The 23,129-nt window shown below is 45.3% G+C and overlaps 1 protein-coding gene across 7 annotated transcripts in view; it reads right to left on the reverse strand.

Moving 5' to 3' along the window:
• Window positions 1–23,129, reverse strand: part of LOC144596441 (utrophin-like) — a 401,591-nt gene that overhangs the window by 71,477 nt on the left and 306,985 nt on the right. For all 7 annotated transcript variants that reach the window (XM_078404693.1, XM_078404692.1, XM_078404691.1 and 4 more), the window contains 2 exons: window positions 8,901–9,073; window positions 5,078–5,234 (listed from right to left, as the gene is read on the reverse strand). In XM_078404693.1, coding sequence (XP_078260819.1) covers window positions 5,078–5,234; window positions 8,901–9,073 — 330 coding nt within the window. The remainder of the gene's footprint in view (window positions 1–5,077; window positions 5,235–8,900; window positions 9,074–23,129) is intronic.

A 23,129-nucleotide genomic window follows, 5' to 3' on the forward strand; every position in this document is an offset into this window, starting at 1 on the left:
ATCATCCAAAATCAGTGCCCCGTTCCTGTATCTCCCCATATCCCTCGATTCCTTCACCCCCAAGAGCTATATCTAACTCTCTCTTGAAAACATCCAGTGAATTGGCCTCCACATCCAGTGGCATTCACATCCAGTGAATTGATTAGGCCATCTCTGCTGACGAAGTCGAACGCCTTGGTGAGGTCAATGAAAGCAATATACAGGGGCATCCGCTGTTCTCTGCACTTCTCCTGGAGCTGGCGAAGGGAGAAGACCATGTCTACTGTTGACCTTCCAGCTCGCAAACCGCACTGTGACTCTGGGTAGACACGTTCTGCCAGCTTCTGCAGGCGGATCAAGATGACCCAAGCAAAGACCTTGCCGACGATGTTGTGGAGGGAGATGCCTCTGTAGTTGTTGCAGTCACTTTTCTCGCCCTTGTTAATAGACAATAGGTGCAGGAGTAGGCCATTTGGCCCTTCGAGCCATTCACCGTGATCATGGCTGATCATCCACAATCCTGCCTTCCTGCCTTCTCCACATCCCCACTGACTCCACTATCATTAAGAGCTCTATCTAGCTCTCTCTTGAAAGCATCCAGGGAATTGACCTCCACTGCCTTCTGAGGCAGAAAGTTCCACACACAGCTTCACAACTCTCTGAGTGAAAAAGTTTTTCCTCGTCTCCGTTCTAAATGGCCTACCCCTTATTCTTAAACTGAGGCCCCTGGTTCTGGACTCCCCCAACATCGGGAACATGTTTCCTACCTCTAGCGTGTCCAATCCCTTAATAATCTTATATGTTTCAATAAGATCCCCTCTCATCCTTCTAAATTCCAGAGTATACAGGCCCAGTCGCCCCAGTCTTTCAACATAAGACAGTCCCGCCATTCCGGGAATCCACCTTGTTCTTGTACAGGATAATGATCGTGGCATCCCGCATATCCTGTGGTACAGCTCCTTCTTGCCAGCATTGGCAGAGGACTTCATGCAGAGGAAGCAGTAAGGTAGTCTTGCAATGCTTGATCAGGTCAGGGGGAATCCCGTCCCCACGTCAAACAAAGTCACGCACAGGCGTCCGACCTGATGGAGAGGACAGTCATACTGGCTTCCAGTGACCGCCGATGATGATGATGATGACTATCCTCCATGTTCTTCTCCTTGATGAATACAGATGCAAAGTACTTGTTCTGTACCTCATAAACACCCCTCAACTCCCCGCACAAATTCCTGCCTTTATCCTTCAGTGCTACTACCTTCTTGGTGGTTACCTTCTTGTTTTCAATGTATATACAAAAGCTTTGGGAATTTCTGAAATCTGACTTTCCAAAGCCATTTAGTTGCCCTTTTTGGCTCTTCTAATCACCTACTTGAGTTCTTCCCTCCTTGCTTTCTATTCCTCAAAGGCCCCGTCTGATTTTCATCTTCTTGTCCTCCTTATCCTCCCCTCTTTACTGGAAGTTCGCAGTACTGAACTTTGGTCAACAGTCCTTTAAATCACTGATACCGTCTTACCCAATAACAAATTGCTCAAACTACTCTTCCTTGCTCTTGCCTAATAACGTTGTAATGTGCATTACTTCAATTTTGTAAGCAAGGTCCAGACTTATCCCAATTCAGAACAATCTTAAAATTGAGTTGAAATCACTATCCTCAAAATGCTCTTCGGATGAAGCATCAGTCACCTGGCTGGGCTTATTTTGCTGCACAGGTTCCAGTATGTTCATTTCTCCGGTTGTTCCACATACTGTGTCAGGAAATCTCTTGGATACACATAGAAAACATGGACAATAGGTGCAGGAGGAGGCCATTCGGCCCTTCGAGCCAGCACCGCCATTCATTGTGATCATGGCTGATCATCCACAATCAGTAACCCGTGCCTGCCTTCTCCCCATATCCCTTGATTCCACTAGCCCCTAGAGCTCTATCTAACTCTCTTAAAGTCTGCCCCGTCTAAAATTTTGGCATTGAGCAAAAACAATAGTGGGGTAGTTAAAGACACCCATGTAGACAATCCTACATATCTGATCCTCCATTTCCCTCAGGCTATTGGGGGTGGATAGTAAAATTCCATTAGTGTACTTGCATCTTTCGTATTTTTGAACTTCACCTATATTTTGTTTGTAGTTTGTACGTTCTCCCCGTGACCTGCATGCGTTTTCTCCAAGTTTCCTCTCATGCTCCAAAGACGTGCAGGTTTGTAGATTATTTGGCTTGGTACAGACCTCCCAACATTTCATTTTACAAATTCATAATTTTGATGCCCAAATTCAGAATTTTACATCAAAATTCATAATATGGCGCATAATGCAACTTTTCAGCAAAAAAAAGTATGCACGCCAAATGCACAAGCGCTGCGCTACATTCATGTGTGAAAAACTATTATTTCCAACAGTCTGTAGTTCTTCGACCACATGTACAATGTCAGGCCTATCATGAGTATATTCTGCTATTTATAGAAAGGTTATTGAACAGAGATACTTTTTGCAACACAAAGAAAAATTGTTTTGTTTTTTCTATATTGCTTTTTTCTTACACATCCCAATTCTCTTGGTATTGAATAAAAGAACAATGGTCATAAAATGTATGACTAGGTTATGAAGAAAGAGGTGATATATGCGATTCTACTAAGCATATGGAAGTACTTGTTGAAGTAAATTCGCACGTTAATTGATAATCAGCCCAAAAAGGTGGTAATTGGCTTTTCTGTTGTGTTTTATATTTCAACCCCGTCTTAATTAATTAATAGAATTATATAATGCACTTAAATTTAACATTTATTCATTACAGTTCCACCACTGATTTTCTGGCACTCTTGGTTCCAGAGCTTTGTTGGTTTATCCAGCCGGCCAAGGAAGTCGGCTATGGGGATAGATGTGCCGGCTCCAGCTGGGCTGGAGTTCCACAGCCCCGGCCGCAGGTTGCAAATTCAACCCACCGATCGGCCATGGAAGTCCCGATGAGGTCGAGATTGGCTGCCTTGCCCAGCCGAGGTGCCATATTTTCGGGGAGACTTCCAGGGCGCGGATGATTTCTCGCCGAACCCCTGGTGACCTCTAGCGGCCGAATCGACAAATTGCAATTACCGACTATTTTGCGGAAAAATGCGAGGCGCAATCGGAATGGCGGAAACGAAATAAGAAAGCGTAAACTTTCCGCCAAATTCGGAAGGGTTGGGAGGTCTGCTTGGTACAATTGTATAAAATGTAAGATTGTATAAAATGTAAAATTGTGTAGAGTAGTGTTAATGTGCAGGGAACACTGATGTTGGTGGGTCGAAGGGCATGTTTCCGCGCTGTATCCCAAAACTAAATATGGTTTCAGCGGACGAACCCTCCAATATGTCATCTCTGAGTACTACCGTGACATTTTTCCTGATTAGTAGAGCAACTCATCCACCCCCTTCTCTATCACATGTGAAACATCGAAACCTTGGACCATTGAGCTGCCAATCGTGTATCTCTTGCAACCATTTTTCAGCAATGGGCACAGCCTCACATCCCAAGCAGTGAACCAGTCAGTCAGTCCAGTTTATTTGTCACATACACATAAATGTGCAGTGAAATGAAAGATTACCCACAGTCCAACAATAAGATCAATAAAAATAAGCCATTACACACACAATCATAAACCAACACCAAACAAAAAGAAACATCCATCACAGTGAGATCCATCACCAGCCTCCAATTTCATTATATCTACCCACGATGCTCCTTGCATTGAAATAAACACACTTCAGCCCATCAGCATCAGCATATTCCTTAACCAATTTCAATTTTAGGGCGGTCACGGTGGCGCAGCGGTAGAGTTGCTGCCTTACAGCGAATGCAGCGCCGGAGACCTGGGTTCCATCCCGACTACGGGTGCTGTCTGTACGGAGTTTGTACGTTCTCCCCGTGACCTGCGTGGGCTTTCTCTGAGATCTTCGGTTTCCTCCCACACTCCAAAGACGTGCAGGTATGTAGGTTAATTAGCTGGGCAAATGTAAAAAAATTGTCCCTAGTGTGTGTCGGATAGTGTTAATGTGCGGGGATCGCTGGTCGGCGTGGACCCGTGGGCTGAAGGGCCTGTTTCCGCACTGTATCTCTAAACTAAACTAAACAATAACGTCTTCCTTAATGCCAGCATGGTGAAGGAGCTAGTTCTTAATTTCAGGAAGCATGGTAGAGTACATGTCCCGCTCAGTAACAATGGTGCCAAAGTGGATAGGGTTGAGAACCTCAAGTTCCTTGGTGTTAATATTGTGTCATGGAGCAACCACATAGATACGATACCCAAGAAGGCAGCTGTGTTTCTACTTCCTGAGGAGACTGAGGAAACTCAGCATGTCTCCAATGACTCTTACAAACATCTGCAGATGCACCATAGAAAGCATACTGTCGGGTTGCATCATAGCTTGGGTTGGGAACAGCTCTGCCTAGGACGGTAAGCAATTGCAGAAAGTTGTAGAAGTAGCCTGAAGTAGGAGATGTAGCCTGAAGTAGGAGACCGGGCTAGTTTAGAGATACAGCGCGGAAACAGGCCCTTCAGCTCACCGAGTCTGCACTGCTCAGCGATCCCCACACATTAACACTATCCTACACCCACTAGGGACAATTTACAGCTATTCCAAGCCAATTAACCTACAAATCTGTATGTTGGAGTGTGGGAGATTTTTAGATTTAGATTTTAGATTTAGAGATACAACGCGGAAACAGGCCCTTCAGCTCACCGAGTCCGCGCCGCCCTGCGATCCCCGCACATTAACACTATCCTACACACACTAGGGACAATTTTTACATTTACCCAGTCAATTAACCTACATACCTGTACGTCTTTGGAGTGTGGGAGGAAACCGAAGATCTCGGAGAAAACCCATGAGGTCACGGGGAGAACGTACAAACTCCGTACAGACAGCACCCGTAGTCGGGATCGATCCCTGGGTCTCTGGCGCCGTAAGGCGGCAACTCTACCGCTGTGCCACCGCGCCGCCCAAAACCAAAAGAAACCAAATCTTACTTCACATCAAACCATTAGAATCACAAATCTGATCCAGAGGCATGAATAAACACTCTAAATTCAGGAGCAGGACTGAGACGACATGGGGGAAGAAAACTTACCGAACAGTGGTCCCTCTGCTGCAATAAAGTCTGAACGTCACCTCCAACAGGCATCTGTTTTGTCAGTGCTTCATCTTTGAGATTTAACCACTTGTTTAATTCTTCGAGTGATGTCAGCAACCTTTTCCATCGTTCTGCATTAGCTTCCAAATGAACCCTGATCAGGAAATGGATATAGCCAACAATTCACAATGTATATAATGGAAAACGTTTTAAAAACATTTTCAGTTAATCAATTCAAAACAATCAATACTGCTTTTTGTTTAAAATATGGCATGACTGCAGGAAAACATAAAACTGCTTTAAGTACTAATTAACTATCAATTTCTAAACATCCCCTTATTCAAGCATCATAGAGACACAGAGTCTAGTCATACACCACGAAAACAGGTCATTTGGCTCAACTGGTCCATGTGGACCAAGATGACTCTTCTAAGCTTGTCCATTTTACCTGCGTTTAGCCCCTGAAACTTTAAACTTTATTTTCCGTACACTTGCACAAATGTCTTTTCAATGGGATGTTGTACCTGTTTTAGCTACTTCATCTCTGACAGCCTGTTCCTTATACCCTCCACATTCTGGGTGAAAAAAGTTGTTTAGGTTTAGGCTTAGAGATACAGCGCGGAAACAGACCCTTTTGGCCCACTGGGTCCACGCCAACCAGCGATCCCCGCACATTAACACTATCCTACACACACTAGGGACAATTTTTACATTTACCAAGCCAATTAACCTACAAACCTGCACGTCTTTGGAGTGTGGGAGGAAACTGAAGAACTCGGGGAAAACCCATGCAGGTCACAGGGAGAGCGTACAAACTCGGTACAGGCAGCACCCATAGTGGGGATGGATCCCAGGTCTCCGGCGCTGCATTCGCTGTAAGGCAGCAACTCTACCACTGCGCCACCGTGACTGAGGTAGGCGATACTTTTTGGGATACAGTGGGATCCCCGATGTAGGATCATAATGACAGTAAATACAGTGCCCAATGGAGACCAGGGAGCCCTCCTTTGTGCCCAGAAATGTGGTCGGCAAGGCAGCCTGCAAGTAAGACTGAAGCACAGCGATCAATGACGCCCCTTCTCCATCATTCTATTAGCTAATGTACAGTTCCTAGAAAATAAGGTTGACTGAAAGGGAATTGAGCAAATGCTGTAAGCTCTGCCGCAGAGACATGGCTCACTGCCAGCTCTCCAGACTCAGCCCTCCAGCCCAAAGGTTTCTCCATTCATCATATGGACTGAGCGCCAACATCGGGTAAAAGGAAAGGCGGTGCTGTCCGCCTCATGGTGAACCCTTTGTGGTGCCCAGACGTGGTGGTCCGCCGCGCACTGGACCACTTGGACAATAACAACACATTCATTAGGCACAAAATGTTGGAGGGATTCAGTGGGACAGGCAGCATCTCTGGAGAGAAGGAATGGGTGACGTTTCTGAAGAAGGGTCTCGACCCTCAACGTCACCCATTCCTTCTCTCCAGAGATGCTGCCTATCCCACTGAGTTACTCCAGCATTTTGTGTCTGTCTTTGGTTTAGACCAGCACCTGCAGTTCCTTCCTACACACATCAGGCTGTTGTTCATCGACTACAGCTCGGCGCTCAGTTCCATTATCCCCTCCAAACTTGTTATCAAATTTAAGAGAACTGGGTCGCTGCACATCCGTGTGCAAGTGGATTCTCCACTTCCTCATTGACAGCCCACCATCCAGTACAAATTGGCAATAGCACTTACTCCACGATAGTTATAAACACAGCAGCAGCTCAGGCATGTGTCACTAGTCCCACTGTTCTACTCTCTCCATATCCATCACTGTACAGCCCGACATTTTCAGCACCATCTTGAAATTTGCCGACGACACCACTGTTGTTGGACCATTGCATGGGGATTAATAATCTGATTGAACGGTGCCAGAACAACAACCTTGCTCTCAACGTCAGCTAGACCAAGGAATCGATCGTTGACATTGAAAAGGGAAAGCCCAGGATCCACAAACCTGTATTCTTCAACATATTTGGAATATTGTGTTCAGTTCTGGGCACCATGTTACAAGAAAGATATTGTCAAGTTGAAAGGGTTCAGAAAAGATTTACGAGGATGTTGCCAGGACTAGAGGGTGTGAGCTATAGGGAGAGGTTGAGTAAGCTGGGTCTCTATTCCATGGAGCGCAGGAGGATGAGGGGAGATCTTATAGAGGTATACAAAATCATGAGAAGAATAGATCGGGTAGATGCACAGAGTCTTTTACCCAGAGTAGGGGAATCGAGGACCAGAGAACATAGGATCAAGGTGAAGGGGAAAAGATTTAATGGGAATCCGAGGGGTAACTTTTTCACACAGAGGGTGGTGGGTGTATGGAACAAGCTGCCAGAGGAGGTAGTTGAGGCTGGGACAGGTTTGGAGGGTCATGGACCAAGCGCAGGCAAGTGGGACTAGGGTAGCTGGGATATTGTTGGCCGGTGTAAGCAAGTTGGGCTTAAGTAAGAAATTCCACCGGGTGGCGCCTTCAGCGATGGCAGCCTCACCAACAGTCTGTCTGTTTTTCGCCTTTTTTGTTATTTTTAGTGTGTTTTAAAAGCATGTGTTAATGTTCTCTGGTTTGTTTTATGTGGGGGGGGGGGGGGGGTGGGGAAAGGGGTCTGGGAAAACCTTTTTTCAATCCCTTACCTTGCTTTTTTTCGCCTTCCATCACAGTGAGGAATGTGGAGGAGTCACTGTGGTGGATGTTCATGTTAAAATGTATTTTGTGTGTCCTGTTGCTTTTTACTGGTATGACTGTGTGGCAAAACAAATTCCTCGTATGTTGCAATACATACTTGGCTAATAAAGTATGATTATGATGATTATGATTAAAGAATCACAGGAACCTCAGGGGCAACTTTTTCACACAGAAGTGGTAGGGATATAGGAGCTGCCAGAAGTAGTAGTTGAGGCAGACACAATAACACTATCTGAAAGGCATATGGAAATGTTGGTACAAGGATAAGAAAGGTTTGGAGGGATTTGGGCCAAATGTGGATAAATGGGGCCAGCTTAGATGGGGCAGTTTGGTTGACATGGGCTAGTTAGGCCGAGGAGCCTGTTTACCTGTGTAATGACTCCATCACTCAATTTCATTCCAAACTAGAATTTCTGATGTTCTGCAAATTTTGACATTTAGTTATATTCTTAAAGAATGCAGAATTTTAAAGACATAGCTTGTTAACACATGATAATTTTGTTTCATTTTATCTCTGATACTTTTCAAATTCACATCCTTCACCCTAGACTTAAGTTTTTCAATAAGAGGTTGACAACTCAATGGTGTAATAGAACAGCACTTCCTATTCCACTTGGGTAGCTCACAACGCAATGGTATGAACACTGAATTCACTAATTGTAGGTAACCCCTAACCAACCAGCACCAAATTCCAGCCCCCCACTCTCTGTTCCCCCTTCCCCTTTAATCCCCAAAACCCAAACTGAACTCCCACTTATTTCTTCCTTCCAGCTCCCCCCAGCCCCTGCTACTTTCCTCCTCCTGGCTTTACAATTCGCAACGTTTCAAACCTGACTGACACCTTCTGTTCTTATCTCTGGCCTTTGCTCCAACCATCTGGCTATCATAAGCCTCCCCTCGCCTCTGTCGACCTATTACCTGCCATGCTTTGTCCTGCCTCACCCCTTTTCCAGCTTTCTTCTGCCCCCTCTACAATCAGTCGGAAGGGTCTCAAGCCGAAACGTCACCTATCCATGTTCTCCACGGATGCTGCCGGGCCTGCCGGGCCTGTCGGGCCTGCTGAGTACATTGTGTACTGGAGTACATTGTTGTTTCACTCTACAAACCTAATGTTGACAGATTTTGTCTTCAGATCACTCCATCGCTGGTTCATATCATCAAGTCGTTGCTGGAGCAAGGCGGCTTCATCTGAATTTCCCAGAACCTTCACCATCTTTTGCCTGTTGCCATCAATATTCTTGAAAATGTCATTGTGAGCATCAATCTCAGCCTGGATATCCTGCGAAAAGCAAGGTCGAAACAGTCAGGAAGTTGATTTCTCAAGGATATCTCTTCACTCCAACAGTTGTACCGGGGCACAGTGGCACAGTTGGTGAAGCTGCTGCCTTACAGTGCCAGAGACCTGGGCTCCATCCTAACCTCGGGAGCTCTCAATCTGAAAGTTCCACGCTCCCCCTGTGACCTTGTGGGTTTCCTCCGGGCGCTCTGGTTTCTTGCCACGTCTCAAAGACATGTGGGTTTGTAGGTTAATTGGCCTCTGACTGATTCTAAACTCGACAGTGGAGCGTTAAGTGCAGAAAGTTAAAAACTGACTACACTTCATTACTATAAGAAAATAACTGCAGATGCTGGAACAAATCGAAGGTATTTATTCACAAAATGCTGGAGTAACTCAGCGGGTCAGGCAGCATCTCGGGAGAGAAGGAATGGGTGATGTTTCGGGTCGAGACCCTTCTTCAGACTGGGTCTCGACCCGAAACGTCACCCATTCCTTCTCTCCCGAGATGCTGCCTGACCTGCTGAGTTACTCCAGCATTTTGTGAATAAACACTTCATTACAATGCAATTTTCGCAAGTGTTGCTCTGCTGACATTCAAGTCAGGGGTACTGTAGTTATGTTACTAGATCAGTAATAAAACATATAACAGGAAAGGGTCTTTGTCCCACAATGTTTGTGTTGAACATGATGCCTAGCTGAACAGTTCTCATCTGCCTGCATATGATACATATTCCTCTATCCCCTCACCTCCATGTGCCTATCTAAAGGCCTCTGAACCACCACTATCATATCTGCCTCCACTACCACCCCTGGCAATGCATTCCAGGCCCCCTCTTGTACAATACCTCCCCTGCATTCTCCATTAAACTTGCCCCCTCTCGCCATAATTCAACATGGAAAATGGAAAATACCCATTTGAACAACTTCTCAGGCAGACACAAAATGCTGGAGTAACTCAGCGGGACAGGCAGCATCTCTGGAGAGAAGGAATGGGTGGCGTTTCAGGTCCAGACCCTTCTTCAGACTGATGTCAGGGGAGGGGGCGGGACAAAGATAGAATGTAGTCGGAAACAGTAAGACTGGTGGTGGGAGAACTCGGAAGGGGGAGGGAATAGAGAGAGAAAGCAAGGGCTATCTGAAGTTAGAGAAGTCAATGTTCATAGCGCTGAGGATGTAACTAGGAAAATGGACAGGGGAGAGCTGGTGGATGTGGTGTACCTTGACTTTCAGAAAGCCTTTGACAAGGTCCCACATAGGAGATTAGTATGCAAAAGTAGAGCACATGGTATTGGGGGTGGGGTACTGACATGGATAGAACATTGGTTGGCAGACAGAAAGCAAAGAGTGGGGATAAATGGGTCCCTTTCAGAATGGCTGGCAGTGACTAGTGGGGTACCGCAAGGCTCGGTGCTGGGACCGCAGCTATTTACAATATACATTAATGACTTGGATGAAGGGATTAAATTAGCAAATTTGCAATAGACAATAGGGGCAGGAGTAGGCCATTCGGCCCTTCGAGCCAGCACCACCATTCAATGTAATCATGGCTGATCATTCTCAATCAGTACCCCGTTCCTGCCTTCTCCCCATACCCCCTGACTCCGCTATCCTTAAGAGCTCTAGCTAGCTCTCTCTTGAAAGCATTCAGAGAATTGGCCTCCACTGCCTTCTGCCACAGATTTACAACTCTCTGACTGAAAAGGTTTTTCCTCATCTCTGTTCTAAATGGCCTACCCCTTATTCTTAAACTGTGGCCCCTTGTTCTGGACTCCCCCAACATTGGGAACATGTTTCCTGCCTCTAACGTGTCAATCCCTAAATAATTTTATACGTTTCGATAAGATCCCCTCTCATCCTTCTAAATTCCAGTGTATACAAGCCTAGTCACTCCAGTCTTTCAACATATGATAGTCCCGCCTTTCCGGGAATTAACCTAGTAAACCTACGCTGCACGTCCTCAATAGCAAGAATATCCTTCCTCAAATTTGGAGACCAAAACTGCACACAGTACTCCAGGTGCAGTCTCACCAGGGCCCTGTACAACTGCAGAAGGACCTTTTTGCTCCTATACTCAACTCCTCTTGTTATGAAGGCCAACATTCCATTGGCTTTCTTCACTGCCTGCTGTACCTGCATGCTTCCTTTCAGTGACTGATGCACTAGGACACCCAGATCTCGTTGAACGTCCCCTTTTCCTAACTTGACACCATTCAGATAATACTCTGCCTTCCTATTCTTACCACCAACGTGGATAACCTCACACTGAAGAAAGCAAATGGAATGTTGGCCTTCATAACAAGAGGAGTTGAGTAGAGGAGCAAAGAGGTCCTTCTACAGTGGTACAGGGCACTAGTGAGACCGCACCTGGAGTACTGTGTGCAGTTTTGGTCTCCTCCTCTGGCAGCTTGTTCCATACACCCACCACCCTCTGTGTGAAAACTCTGGGTGTCCCAGCTCCCGTGTTTTCCTCCTTCTCACCGGAGTCCCACCTCCCTCTCCCTGGATTCAGTTTCCCTTGTTCCCATGAAACAAAGTGGGCTGTTCTTTCCCCCATGTCTTTCTTTCCCACAAATACCACTGCAGTGATATATAATGAAAATGATTGTAGGTGGGAAACTATATTGATCAGTTTGGCTCGTCCTCACTTTCATGGTTTCTGGTCAAGCGTGGGCAAAGGAACCTACTGATTTGTTCCTGCCCTTCAGCTGATGAATCAGTATACTTCCACATTCAATACACTTGTAAGAATCACTGAGACTATCATCATTACAGAGTGCATTCTGCAAAGGCATTGCCAATACCCATTAACAACTGATGCATTACCTGAAGTCCCAAGGACATAGCTGTCAGAAAGGACACACTGGAAGAACTGGTAAGGCGGCACGGTGGCGCAGCGGTAGAGTTGCTGTGTTACGGCGCCAGGGACCTGGGTTCGATCCTGACTACGGGTGCTGTCTGTATGGAGTTTGTACGTTCTCTCCGTGGGTTTTCTCCTGGATGCTTGGTTTCCTCCCACACACCAAAGACGTACAGGTTTGTGAGTAAATTGGCTTGGTATAAATGTAAATTCTCCCTAGTGGGTGTAGGAACAGTGTTAATGTGCAGGGATCGCTGGTCAGTGCAGATTCGGTGGGCCGAAGGGCCTGTTTCCGTGCTGTATCTCTAAACTAAACTAAAATGTGGGATAGGAAAATAACTGCAGATGCTGGTTCAAATCAAAGGTAGACACAAAATGCTGGAGTAACTCAGCAGGTCAGGCAGCATCTCAGGAGAGAAGGAATGGGTGACGTTTCGGGTCGAGACCCTTCTTCAGACCGATGTCAGGGGAGGGGGCCCGCCCCCTGGGTTGGATTCAGTATAGATGAAGCAGCTCAAAGCCCAGCATCCATGAGGCACCGTAAGTATGCGGGAGCCGCAAATATTCTATTGCAGTACCATCTATAGTCGAACTGCACGACTAATTCTTCACTCTATCATTCCCCGAAAAGCAGGGAAACACCACTGGTTCAATTAAGAGTGAAAACGGGAAACAATTCCAGGTCTACCTAAATGCAAGTTGCCAACCAGGTGAACCTGCAAGAGGCAATATGCATGTTAAAGCACAAAAGCAGCATTGCAATGTCCTGCCGTGAACGCAGGTGGAGATGCAATGGTTACACTAGGGCATGACGGCCTGTGATTAATCAGATTTCCCCCCCAATTATAGCTGTTGAGAGGAACTGTCATCATCGTTTCTTAATATTACAATTATTGTGAACACTTTACAAATTTCTGCATTTCAGGAAATAAAATAAGAGCTAAATTTCTCCAGGTATGTACAATTAGTACTACCTCTGTGGCTCGGTCACAGAATGTTGCAAATGAGTCGTTTGGGCTGACTTGTATGCTCCAAATAGCCCATACTGACAGGTAGTGTAAGAAAATAACTGCAGATGCTGGTACAAATCGAAGGTATTTATTCACAAAATACTGGAGTAACTCAGCAGGTCAGGCAGCATCTCAGGAAAGAAGGAATGGGCGACGTTTTGAAGAAGGGTCTCGACCCGAAACGTCGCCCATACTGACAGGTGTCATTAGATCTATAAAGGTAATTCCAAGCTGTCAAGAGTAAAGTCCAGACACTGAATCTTTCATCCATTCATTCAAGGGCGGTCACGGTGGAGCAGCGGTAGAGTTGCTGCCTTACAGCACTTTCAGCGCCAAAGACCCTGGTTCGATCCCGACTACGTGTGCTGTCTGTACGGAGTTTGTACGTTCTCCCCGTGACCTGCGTGGGTTTTCTCCGAGATCTTCGGTTTCCTCCCACTCACCAAAGACGTACAGGTTTGTAGGTTAATTGACTTGGGATAAGTGTAAAATTGTCCCCAGCGTGTAGTATTAACGTGTGGCGTTTGTTGGTCGGTGCGGATTCGGTGGGCTGAAGGGCCTATTTCCACACTGTATCTCTAAACTAATCTAAACTAAAGTAATGAATGAAAAGTTCATCAGTCATAGAATATTTTCAGAACCCCAAAATATTGGCACCCCCACTGTTTGCAGTAGGTAATCAACGGTTAACCTGAACTGGTACTCTTCCAGTGTCCATCCTGTCAGAAAACCCGCTTTCTTATTTTTTTTAGTTTAGTTTAGAGATACAGCGTGGAAACAGGCCATTTCGGCCCACCGGGTCCGCGCCGACCAGCGATCCCCGCACATTAACACTACCCTATACCCATTTGGGACAATATTTACATTTACCAAGCCAATTAACCTACAAACCTGCACGTCTTTGGAGTGTGGGAGGAAACGGAAGATCTCGGAGAAAACCCGCGCAGGTCACGGGGAGAACGTACAAACTCCGTACAGACAGCACCCGTGGTCGGGTTGGAACCCGGGTCTCCGGCGCTGCATTCGCGGTAAGGCAGCAACTCTACCGCTGCGCCACCGTGTTCTCTTTTCATAAAACATCTTAAGAAATATGTAAATATTTATTTTGATACACTTAATGTTTAATTCTTCTCCCCTGGCTACCCACTTGATGAAAAGTTTTGTAGAAGTTTGCAGATGTTAAGGAATGGTCAGTGTGAGTATTGCGTAAACTGCTGCACTTCACACCAGCAAAACCTCTGAACTAACCTACTTCAAGAAGAAAGAAAACGGCAAATTCTCCATTTCATGGCAATGATCTCTGCAAACATGGTAGGCAACCCGATAACAAAATGGAAATGATATTAGAACACTTTCCAATTCTCAGCAATTCTCTGACATTTTCTTCTAAGATGCATTCACTAACTTCTTCGAAGTACAAAAATAACAGTTCTTAACCCACAGCAAAAAAAGTTAATAAATCATGAATTCAATGTGCAGAAGATTTCCACATGATAGAGTTGCAAGAACATAACTTAAATCCAACTGAATCATTTAGGAAGGGAACTAAACATCACGTCATTATAAGATAAAATATGTTTTTACTTACTATACCTGTTCAATATTTCTTAGCAATTCCTGCAAGCTGAAATTCAGGCCAATCATCCTTGATACAGTCTACATCTTTCTACATAAAACTGTCCCATTACTGTTGCTTTTGCCGCTGTTTTACATTTGCAAACAGAAGGTTCAGCTGCTTTTACAGCACAAAATCTTCTAGTGCACACTAAATCCATCAGCAATCATTTACATGTGAACAGCTTCACCCATCCATCAATTCCAAAGAACTCGGCCAAAGCTACCTAGATCCAGGATGCTGAGGAATTTTCTGCAGGTTTCAACCAGGCTCCATTGTATTTTCATTTCGGAGTTAGTCCTCAATCTACAATTTAGTCTAAAATTCACTGACCCATCTTTTTCAATGGCAACCCAGTTGTTATTTCTTTACAGAACTTCTTCAATCAAGGCTGAGCCTATGAACAACTAATTTCAAGAATTGACAGAGTAGTGCAAGTCAAAAATAATTGACTCGTAGTCGCTTGTGAAATTTTCTGAAAGAGTTTCTGTGCAGAAGCAACAACAATCTTCCAATCAACTCCATCATAAACAGAGATCGAGGAGATGATATCAAACAGGACTTTGGTCCACAGGGATGGGAGGGAACAGCAACATATTTCACACGAGCCACAGATTTGTAAGTTGGTATATGTTCACAAAGCATCAGCTCGATTTTCCTGGCGGTCCAGGATTTGTTTTTGTCTTGTGGAAGAAGGGAAGGCAGGGTACTCAGAGAAACGGTGTCCAATACTCCAGCTGAGATTGCCCAGGTCCCACAACTCATTTCCACAATGTCCACTCTAAAGGGGAAGATGGTTGAACTTTATTACCTTCCATCACAGTGAGGAATGTGGAATCCGTTGTGGTGGATGTTACTTCATGTGGCTGTGTGTCTTGTGGCTTTTCACTTAGCTTGGCTGTATGGTAACTCAAATTTCACTGTACCTTAATTGGAACATGTGACAATAAATTGATCTTGAAATCTTGAAATATAATGTGGGAAATTATTTTTATACGCACTGTACCAGTAGTCTGTAGTAACAATCTATTTTCAGCAGCTGTTTGTTATTTTATTCTGCATCCTGGACCCTTCTCAATATCTGGAGCTAGATACGCTCCCACTTCCTGAGGCCTCATTTTTGGCAGGGCTTCAGTGGTGGAGAAATGTGTAAAGAGCCCGAACTTCACTTAATAACAGGAAACGCACAAAAAAAAGGCATATGCAAAACATCACTATTATTGACTTCAAGTCCAAACCTTCTCTGTCCAAAACAAAATTGGCCATAATTTTGAGATGATCTGAGCTCTTGTATTTTTAGCCAATATACAAAACATTTGAGGTGATAATTTGCTCTTAGTTTAGATTAGTTTAGAGATACAGTGTGGAAACAGGCCCTTCGGCCCATCGGGTCCACGCCGACCAGCTATGCCCGCACACGAACACTATCTGGACGTACAGGTTTTAAAGTTAATTGGCTGGGCAAATGTAAAAATTGTCCCTAGTGGGTGTAGGATAGTATTAATGTGCGGGGATCGCTGGGCGGCGCGGACCCGGTGGGCCGAAGGGCCTGTTTCTGCGCTGTATCTCTAAATCTATCCCATACCCCTAGTGACAATTTTTACATTTACCAAGCCAATACACCCACAAACCTGCACGTCTTTGGAGTGTGGGAGGAAACCGAAGATCTCGGAGAAAACCCACGCAGGTCACGGGGAGAACGTACAAACTCCGTGCAGACAGCACCCGTAGTGGGGATGGAACCCGGGTCTCCGGCGCTGCATTCGCTGTAAGGCAGCAACTCTACCGCCGCGCCACCGTGACCGCTCTTAAGTTATTTAAGAGTAAGTTACCTTATTGGCTGGTTCCTATTACACTTTTCTTTTCCCAGATGTGTTTTATCATTTCAGACGGCTAAGAACATTATTCTATTTGTGGAATTTTAATATTAATTGGCCAATGAACTTAAGAAGACCTAATGAAAAGGGATTTTTAAAAAGACTCCAGGATTATTGGAATTGTCATCAACTAGCTTAAATTCATAGCACATGAAATAATGGTGAATAAAAATGTTTAATTATCCAAAGAGAAGTGTCATAGTCACACAGCATGGAAACAGGCCCTTCTGCACAACTTGCCCACGCCAACCAAAATGCCCCATCTACACTGTCAACTTCTCTACATCGGCGAGACCAAGGGCAGGCTCGGCGATCGCTTCGCTGAACACCTTCGCTCAGTCCGTCTTTACCTACCTGATTGCCTGGTGGTTCAGCACTTCAACTCCCCCTCCCATTCCCAATCTGACCTGGGCCTCCTCCATTGTAGGGAGTGAGGCTCAGCACAAATTGGAGGAACAGCACCTCATATTTCGCTTGGGTAGTTTGCACACCAGCGGTATGAACATTGACTTCTCGAACTTCAGGTAGTCCCTGCTTTCCCTCTCTATCCCCTCCCCCTTCCCAGTTCTCCCATTAGTCTTCCTGTCTCTGACTACATCCTATCTTTGTCCCACCCCCTCCCCTGACATCAGTCTGAAGAAGGGTCTCGACCCGAAACATTACCCATTCCTTCTTTCCTGAGATACTGCCTGACCCGCTGAGTTACTCCAACATTTTGTGTCTCCCATCTACACTAGTCCCTCCTGCCTGCATTTGGCCCATATCCCTCTAAACCCATCCTATCCATGGACCTGTCCAAATGTTTTTAAAATATTGTGATAGTCCCTGCCTCAACTACCTCCTCTGGCAGCTCGTTCCATACACTCACCACCCTTTGTTTATTAAATCTTTACCCCCTCAACTTACAGCAAGTTCCGAGCTACTTTGACTAACTCTTGCCACCAACACCCTCAATTCCTGTTCTTACATTTCTCTCTGATACACGTAAATCCCATCCACTTGAAGGATATTTTAATCTAAATTCCTGGAAATCGGAAATAACTCCTGAAGCTGCCTTTGCTCATTACTGGAATCTCTGATACACAAGTAATGAATACCAGCAATTCTTTATCCTTTTATGTAATGAAAATAAAGCAATTTGAGTTATTCCTGGCAAAATAGCAAGGAAATAATGCCATTTGTTTTGCTTATATTATACAATTTACAATCCATTGGCATAGAATATGCACCAGGGAACAGCAAATTCAAACAAGTCCCAAAATAGAAACCGGTGAATTTGGAAAGCAGCAACTAAATTAAAAATCACAACGTGCCAAATGCTCAGAAAGATGCTCAGGGCAGCAGTAACAGTTTAAAGTTCATCTCTAATTAAATCTTCCAATCATTAGCTTTCTCCTAGTTTCATGCCACCCTCCTCCAAAAGAATCCCTTTTCTTGAAATAGAAATGTTCTTGAAATTGCAGAAAGTTGTGAACGCAGCCCAGACCATCACACAAACCAGCTTCAATTCCATCGACTCCATCTACATTTCACGCTGCCTCGGCAAGGCCAGCAGCACAATCAAGGACCAGTCTCACCCTCTCACTCCCTCTTCTCCTTTCTCCCATCAAGCAAGAAGTGCAGAAGAATGAATACAGAGAGTCATAAAGTCAAACAGCGTAGAAACAGGCCCTTCGGCCCAACTTGCCCATGCAGACCAACATGCCCCATCTACACTAGTCCCACCGACCTGCATTTGGCCCATATCCCTCTAAACCTATCATATACAATACGATAAAACTTTATTCATTCCCGGAGGGAAATTGGTCTGCCGACAGTCACAACGCACAAGGTGCACGAAAACTTGAAATTAAAAGTGAAAATAAATAGAAAAAGACAAGCGACTGTTGGCTGGCTGCCGTGTGTACAGTGCCTTCACACGAACAAACGAACAAATCCTGGGCAGAGGATTCTAAAACTAGAGTGCCCCCCCCCTCCTTTATTCTCCCACAGTCCCCCACGCCGGTTCCCCCCACGCCGGGCCCCCCATTGTCCTTCATGGCAGTCCCCCCATGTCGGGTCCCCATTACCTTCCCCTCCCCCCTCATCGACCATGTACCTGTGTAATTGTTTCTTAAATGTTGCAATAGTACCAGCCTCAACCACCTCCTCCGGCAGCTCGTTCTATGCACCCACCACCCTTCGTGTAAAATAGTTACCCCCCCAGGTTCGTATTAAATCATCCCCCCTCGCCTTAAACCTATATCCTCTGATTCTCGATTCCCCCGACTCTGGGCAAAAGGCTCTGTGCGTTTACCTGATCTATTCCTCTCATACCACCAGATTCAGCAGTTTTCTCCCCCAGCTGTTATCAGGCAACTGAACGGTCCTCTCATTAGCTAGAGTGTGGTTCTGACCTGCCATCTACCTCACTGGAGACCGTTGAACTTTTTTTTAGTCCCACTTGCCTGCGCTTGGTCCATAACCCACCAAACCTGTCCTACCATGTACCTGTCCAACTGTTTCTTAAACGATGGGATAGGCCCAGCCTCAACATATTCCTCTGGCAGCTTGTTCCATACATCCACCACCCTCTGTGTGATAAAGGTTACCCCTCGGATTACTATTAAATCTTTTCCCCTTCACCTTGAACCTGTGTCCTCTGGTCCTCGATTCCCCTACTCTGGGTTAAAGACTGTGCATCTACCCAATCTATTCCTCTCATGATTTTGTGCACCTCTATAAGATCTCCCCTCATCCTCCTGCGCTCCATGGAATAGAGACCCAGCCTACTTAACCTCTCCCTATAGCTCACACCCTCTAGTCCTGGCAACATCCTTGTAAAATCCTCATGACAATAATAAATTAAACTGGCCAGGTGACTGGTGTTACAATGGAAGAGCATTTTGGGATTAGTAATCAGAGCTCTGTAAATTTTAAGATCATTTTGAATAGGAATGTATGGACCTTGCATTAAGCAACAAAATTGGAGTAAGGCAAATTACAACACTATTAGGCAGAAGCTTGGAAGGGGATGTCCTTTCTAATTTGAGGAAGGACGTCCTTGCTATTGAGGTTCACGAGGTTAATCCCTGGGATGGCGGAACTCAAGAACACAGAAAATAGGAGCAGGAGTAGGCCAACCGGCCCCTCGAGCCCGCTCCGCCATTCAATACTATCATGGCTAATCCTACCCCAACCCCCTTCCCACTATCGCCCTTCTTCCCACCCAAAAGAATCGTGTGATCTCCTGGGAGAGGCGAAAAAACGGATAAAAACCCAGGCCAATTTGGGAAAAAAATCAGGGAAATTCCTCTCCGACCCCAAGCTAGGTGATCGAAACTTGTCCAGGAGATTACTCAGGTCTTACTATACTAACCATAGCTCATGTCCACTTCCCTGCCCGCTCCCCCTAACCCCTAATTCCCTTGTCTATTAAAAAACAATCTATTTCCGTTTTAAATTTATTTAACGTTCCTGCTTCCACAGCTCCCTGAGGCAGCGAATTCCACAGACTAACCACCCTCTGAGCGAAGAAGTTTCTCCTCATCTCAGTTTTAAAAGAGCCCCCTCTTATTCTAAGACTATGCCCCCTATTTCTGGTCTCCCCGATCATCGGAAACATCATTAGCGCATCCACCCGATCAAGGCCCCTCACGATCTTATACGTTTCAATAAGATCGCCTCTCATTCTTCTAAACTCCAATGAGAAAAGTCCCAACCTACTTAACCTTTCCTCATATGTCAACCCCCTCATCCCTGGAATTAACCGTGTAAACCTTCTCTGCACTGCCTCCAGAGCAAGTACATCCTTTCTTAAATATGGACACCAAAACTGCACACAGTATTCCAAATGCGGTCTTACCAATACTGTATACAGCTGCAGCAAGTATGAGGATATGAGGAAAGATTGGAAAGACTGGGCATGTATTCACTGGAGTTTAGAAGGATGAGAGGGGATCTTATAGAGACATATAAAATTATAAAAGGACTGGACAAGCTAGGTGCAGAAAAAATGTTCCCAATGTTGGGGGAGTCTAGAACCAGGGGCCACAGTCTAAGAATAAAGGGGAGGCCATTTAAAGCTGAGGTGAGAAAAAACTTTTTCGCCCAGAGAGTTGTGAATTTGTGGAATTCTCTGCCACAGAAGGCAGTGGAGGCCAATTCACTGGGTGAATGTAAAAGACAGTTAGATACAGCTCTAGGGGCTAGTGGAATCAAGGGATATGGGAGAAGGCAGGCACGGGTTATTGATTGTGGATGATCAGCCATGATCACAATGAATGGCGGTGCTGGCTCGAAGGGCCAAATGGCCTCCTCTTGAACCTATTTTCCATGTTTCTATGTTTCCACATCTGGCATGTGGGGGTTGTTTAAAGGAGAGTTGATTGAAATTCAGGACAGGCATGTTCCAATAAGGAGGAGGAGTCAAGAGTGTTTTATTGTCATGTAAACAATATAGTACACAACAACAGTATGGATAGAAATGAGAAATTGTAAGGGTAAAAAGACCCTAATGGGAGTTATCTATAGGCCCCCAAACAGTAGCCTCGACATAGGGTGCAAGTTGAATCAGGAGATAAAATTGGCGTGTCAAAAATGTAATGCTACGGTGGTTATGGGAGATTTCAACATGCAGGTAGACTGGGAAAATCAGGTTGGAAATGGACCCCAGGAAGGAGAGTTTGTAGAGTGCCTTCGAGATGGATTCTTAGAACAGCTTGTACTGGAGCCTACCAGGGAGAAGGCAATTCTGGATTTAGTGTTGTGTAATGATCCTGATCTGATAAGGGGACTAGAGGTAAAAGAGCCATTAGGAGGCAGTGATCACAACATGATAAGTTTTACTCTGCAAATGGAAAGGCAGAAGGGAAAATCGGAAGTGTCGGTATTACAGTATAGCAAAGGGGATTACAGAGGCATGAGGCAGGAGCTGGCCAAAATTGACTGGAAGGAGGCCCTAGCAGGGAAGACGGTAGAACAGCAATGGCAGGTATTCCTGGGAATAATGCAGAGGTTGCAGGATCAATTTATTCCAAAGAGGTGGAAAGACTCTAAGGGGAGTAAGAGACACCTGTGGCTGACAAGGGAAGTCAGGGACAGCATAAAAATTAAGGAGAGGAAGTATAACATAGCAAAGAAGAGTGGGAAGACAGAGGATTGGGACTCTTTTAAAGAGCAACAAAAGTTAACTAAAAAGGCAATACGGGGAGAAAAGATGAGGTATGAGGGTAAACTAGCCAATAATATAAAGGAGGATAGCAAAAGTTTTTTTAGGTACGTGAAGAGGAAAAAAATAGTCAAGGCAAATGTGGGTCCCTTGAAGACAGAAGCAGGGGAATTTATTATGGGGAACAAAGAAATGGCAGACGAGTTAAACCGTTACTTTGGATCTGTCTTCACTGAGGAAGATACACACAATCTCCCAAATGTTCTAGGGGCCGGAGAACCTAGGGTGATGGAGGAACTGAAGGAAATCCACATTAGGCAGGAAATGGTTTTGGGTAGACTGATGGGACTGAAGGCTGATAAATCCCCAGGGCCTGATGGTCTGCATCCCAGAGTACTTAAGGAGGTGGCTCTAGAAATAGTGGAAGCATTGGAGATCATTTTTCAATGTTCTATAGATTCAGGATCAGTTCCTGTGGATTGGAGGATAGCAAATGTTATCCCACTTTTTAAGAAAGGAGGGAGAGAGAAAACGGGTAATTATAGACCAGTTAGTCTGACATCAGTGGTGGGGAAGATGCTGGAGTCAATTATAAAAGACGAAATTGCTGAGCATTTGGATAGCAGTAACGGGATCATTCTGAGTCAGCATGGATTTACGAAGGGGAAATCATGCTTGACAAATCTACTGGAAATTTTTGAGGATGTAACTAGGAAAATTGACAAGGGAGAGTCAGTGGATGTGGTGTACCTCGACTTTCAGAAAGCCTTCGACAAGGTCCCACATAGGAGATTAGTGGGCAAAATTAGGGCACATGGTATTGGGGGTAGGGTACTGACATGGATAGAAAATTGGTTGACAGACAGAAAGCAAAGAGTGGGGATAAATGGGTCCCTTTCGGAATGGCAGGCAGTGACCAGTGGGGTACCGCAAGGTTCGGTGCTGGGACCCCAGCTATTTACGATATACATTAATGACTTAGACGAAGGGATTAAAAGTACCATTAGCAAATTTGCAGATGATACTAAGTTGGGGGGTAGTGTGAATTGTGAAGAAGATGCAATAAGGCTGCAGGGTGACTTGGACAGGTTGTGTGAGTGGGCGGATACATGGCAGATGCAGTTTAATGTAGATAAGTGTGAGGTTATTCACTTTGGAAGTAAGAATAGAAAGGCAGATTATTATCTGAATGGTGTCAAGTTAGGAGGAGGGGGAGTTCAACGAGATCTGGGTGTCCTAGTGCATCAGTCAATGAAAGGAAGCATGCAGGTACAGCAGGCAGTGAAGAAAGCCAATGGAATGTTGGCCTTCGTAACAAGAGGAGTTGAGTATAGGAGCAAAGAGGTCCTTCTACAGTTGTACCGGGCCCTGGTGAGACCGCACCTGGAGTCCTGTGTGCAGTTTTGGTCTCCAAATTTGAGGAAGGATATTCTTGCTATGGAGGGCGTGCAGCGTAGGTTCACTAGGTTAATTCCCGGAATGGCGGGACTGTCGTATGTTGAAAGGCTGGAGCGATTGGGCTTGTATACACTGGAATTTAGAAGGATG

Source organism: Rhinoraja longicauda, chromosome 9 (assembly GCF_053455715.1).
Source record: "Rhinoraja longicauda isolate Sanriku21f chromosome 9, sRhiLon1.1, whole genome shotgun sequence".
Taxonomy (NCBI): domain Eukaryota; kingdom Metazoa; phylum Chordata; class Chondrichthyes; order Rajiformes; family Arhynchobatidae; genus Rhinoraja; species Rhinoraja longicauda.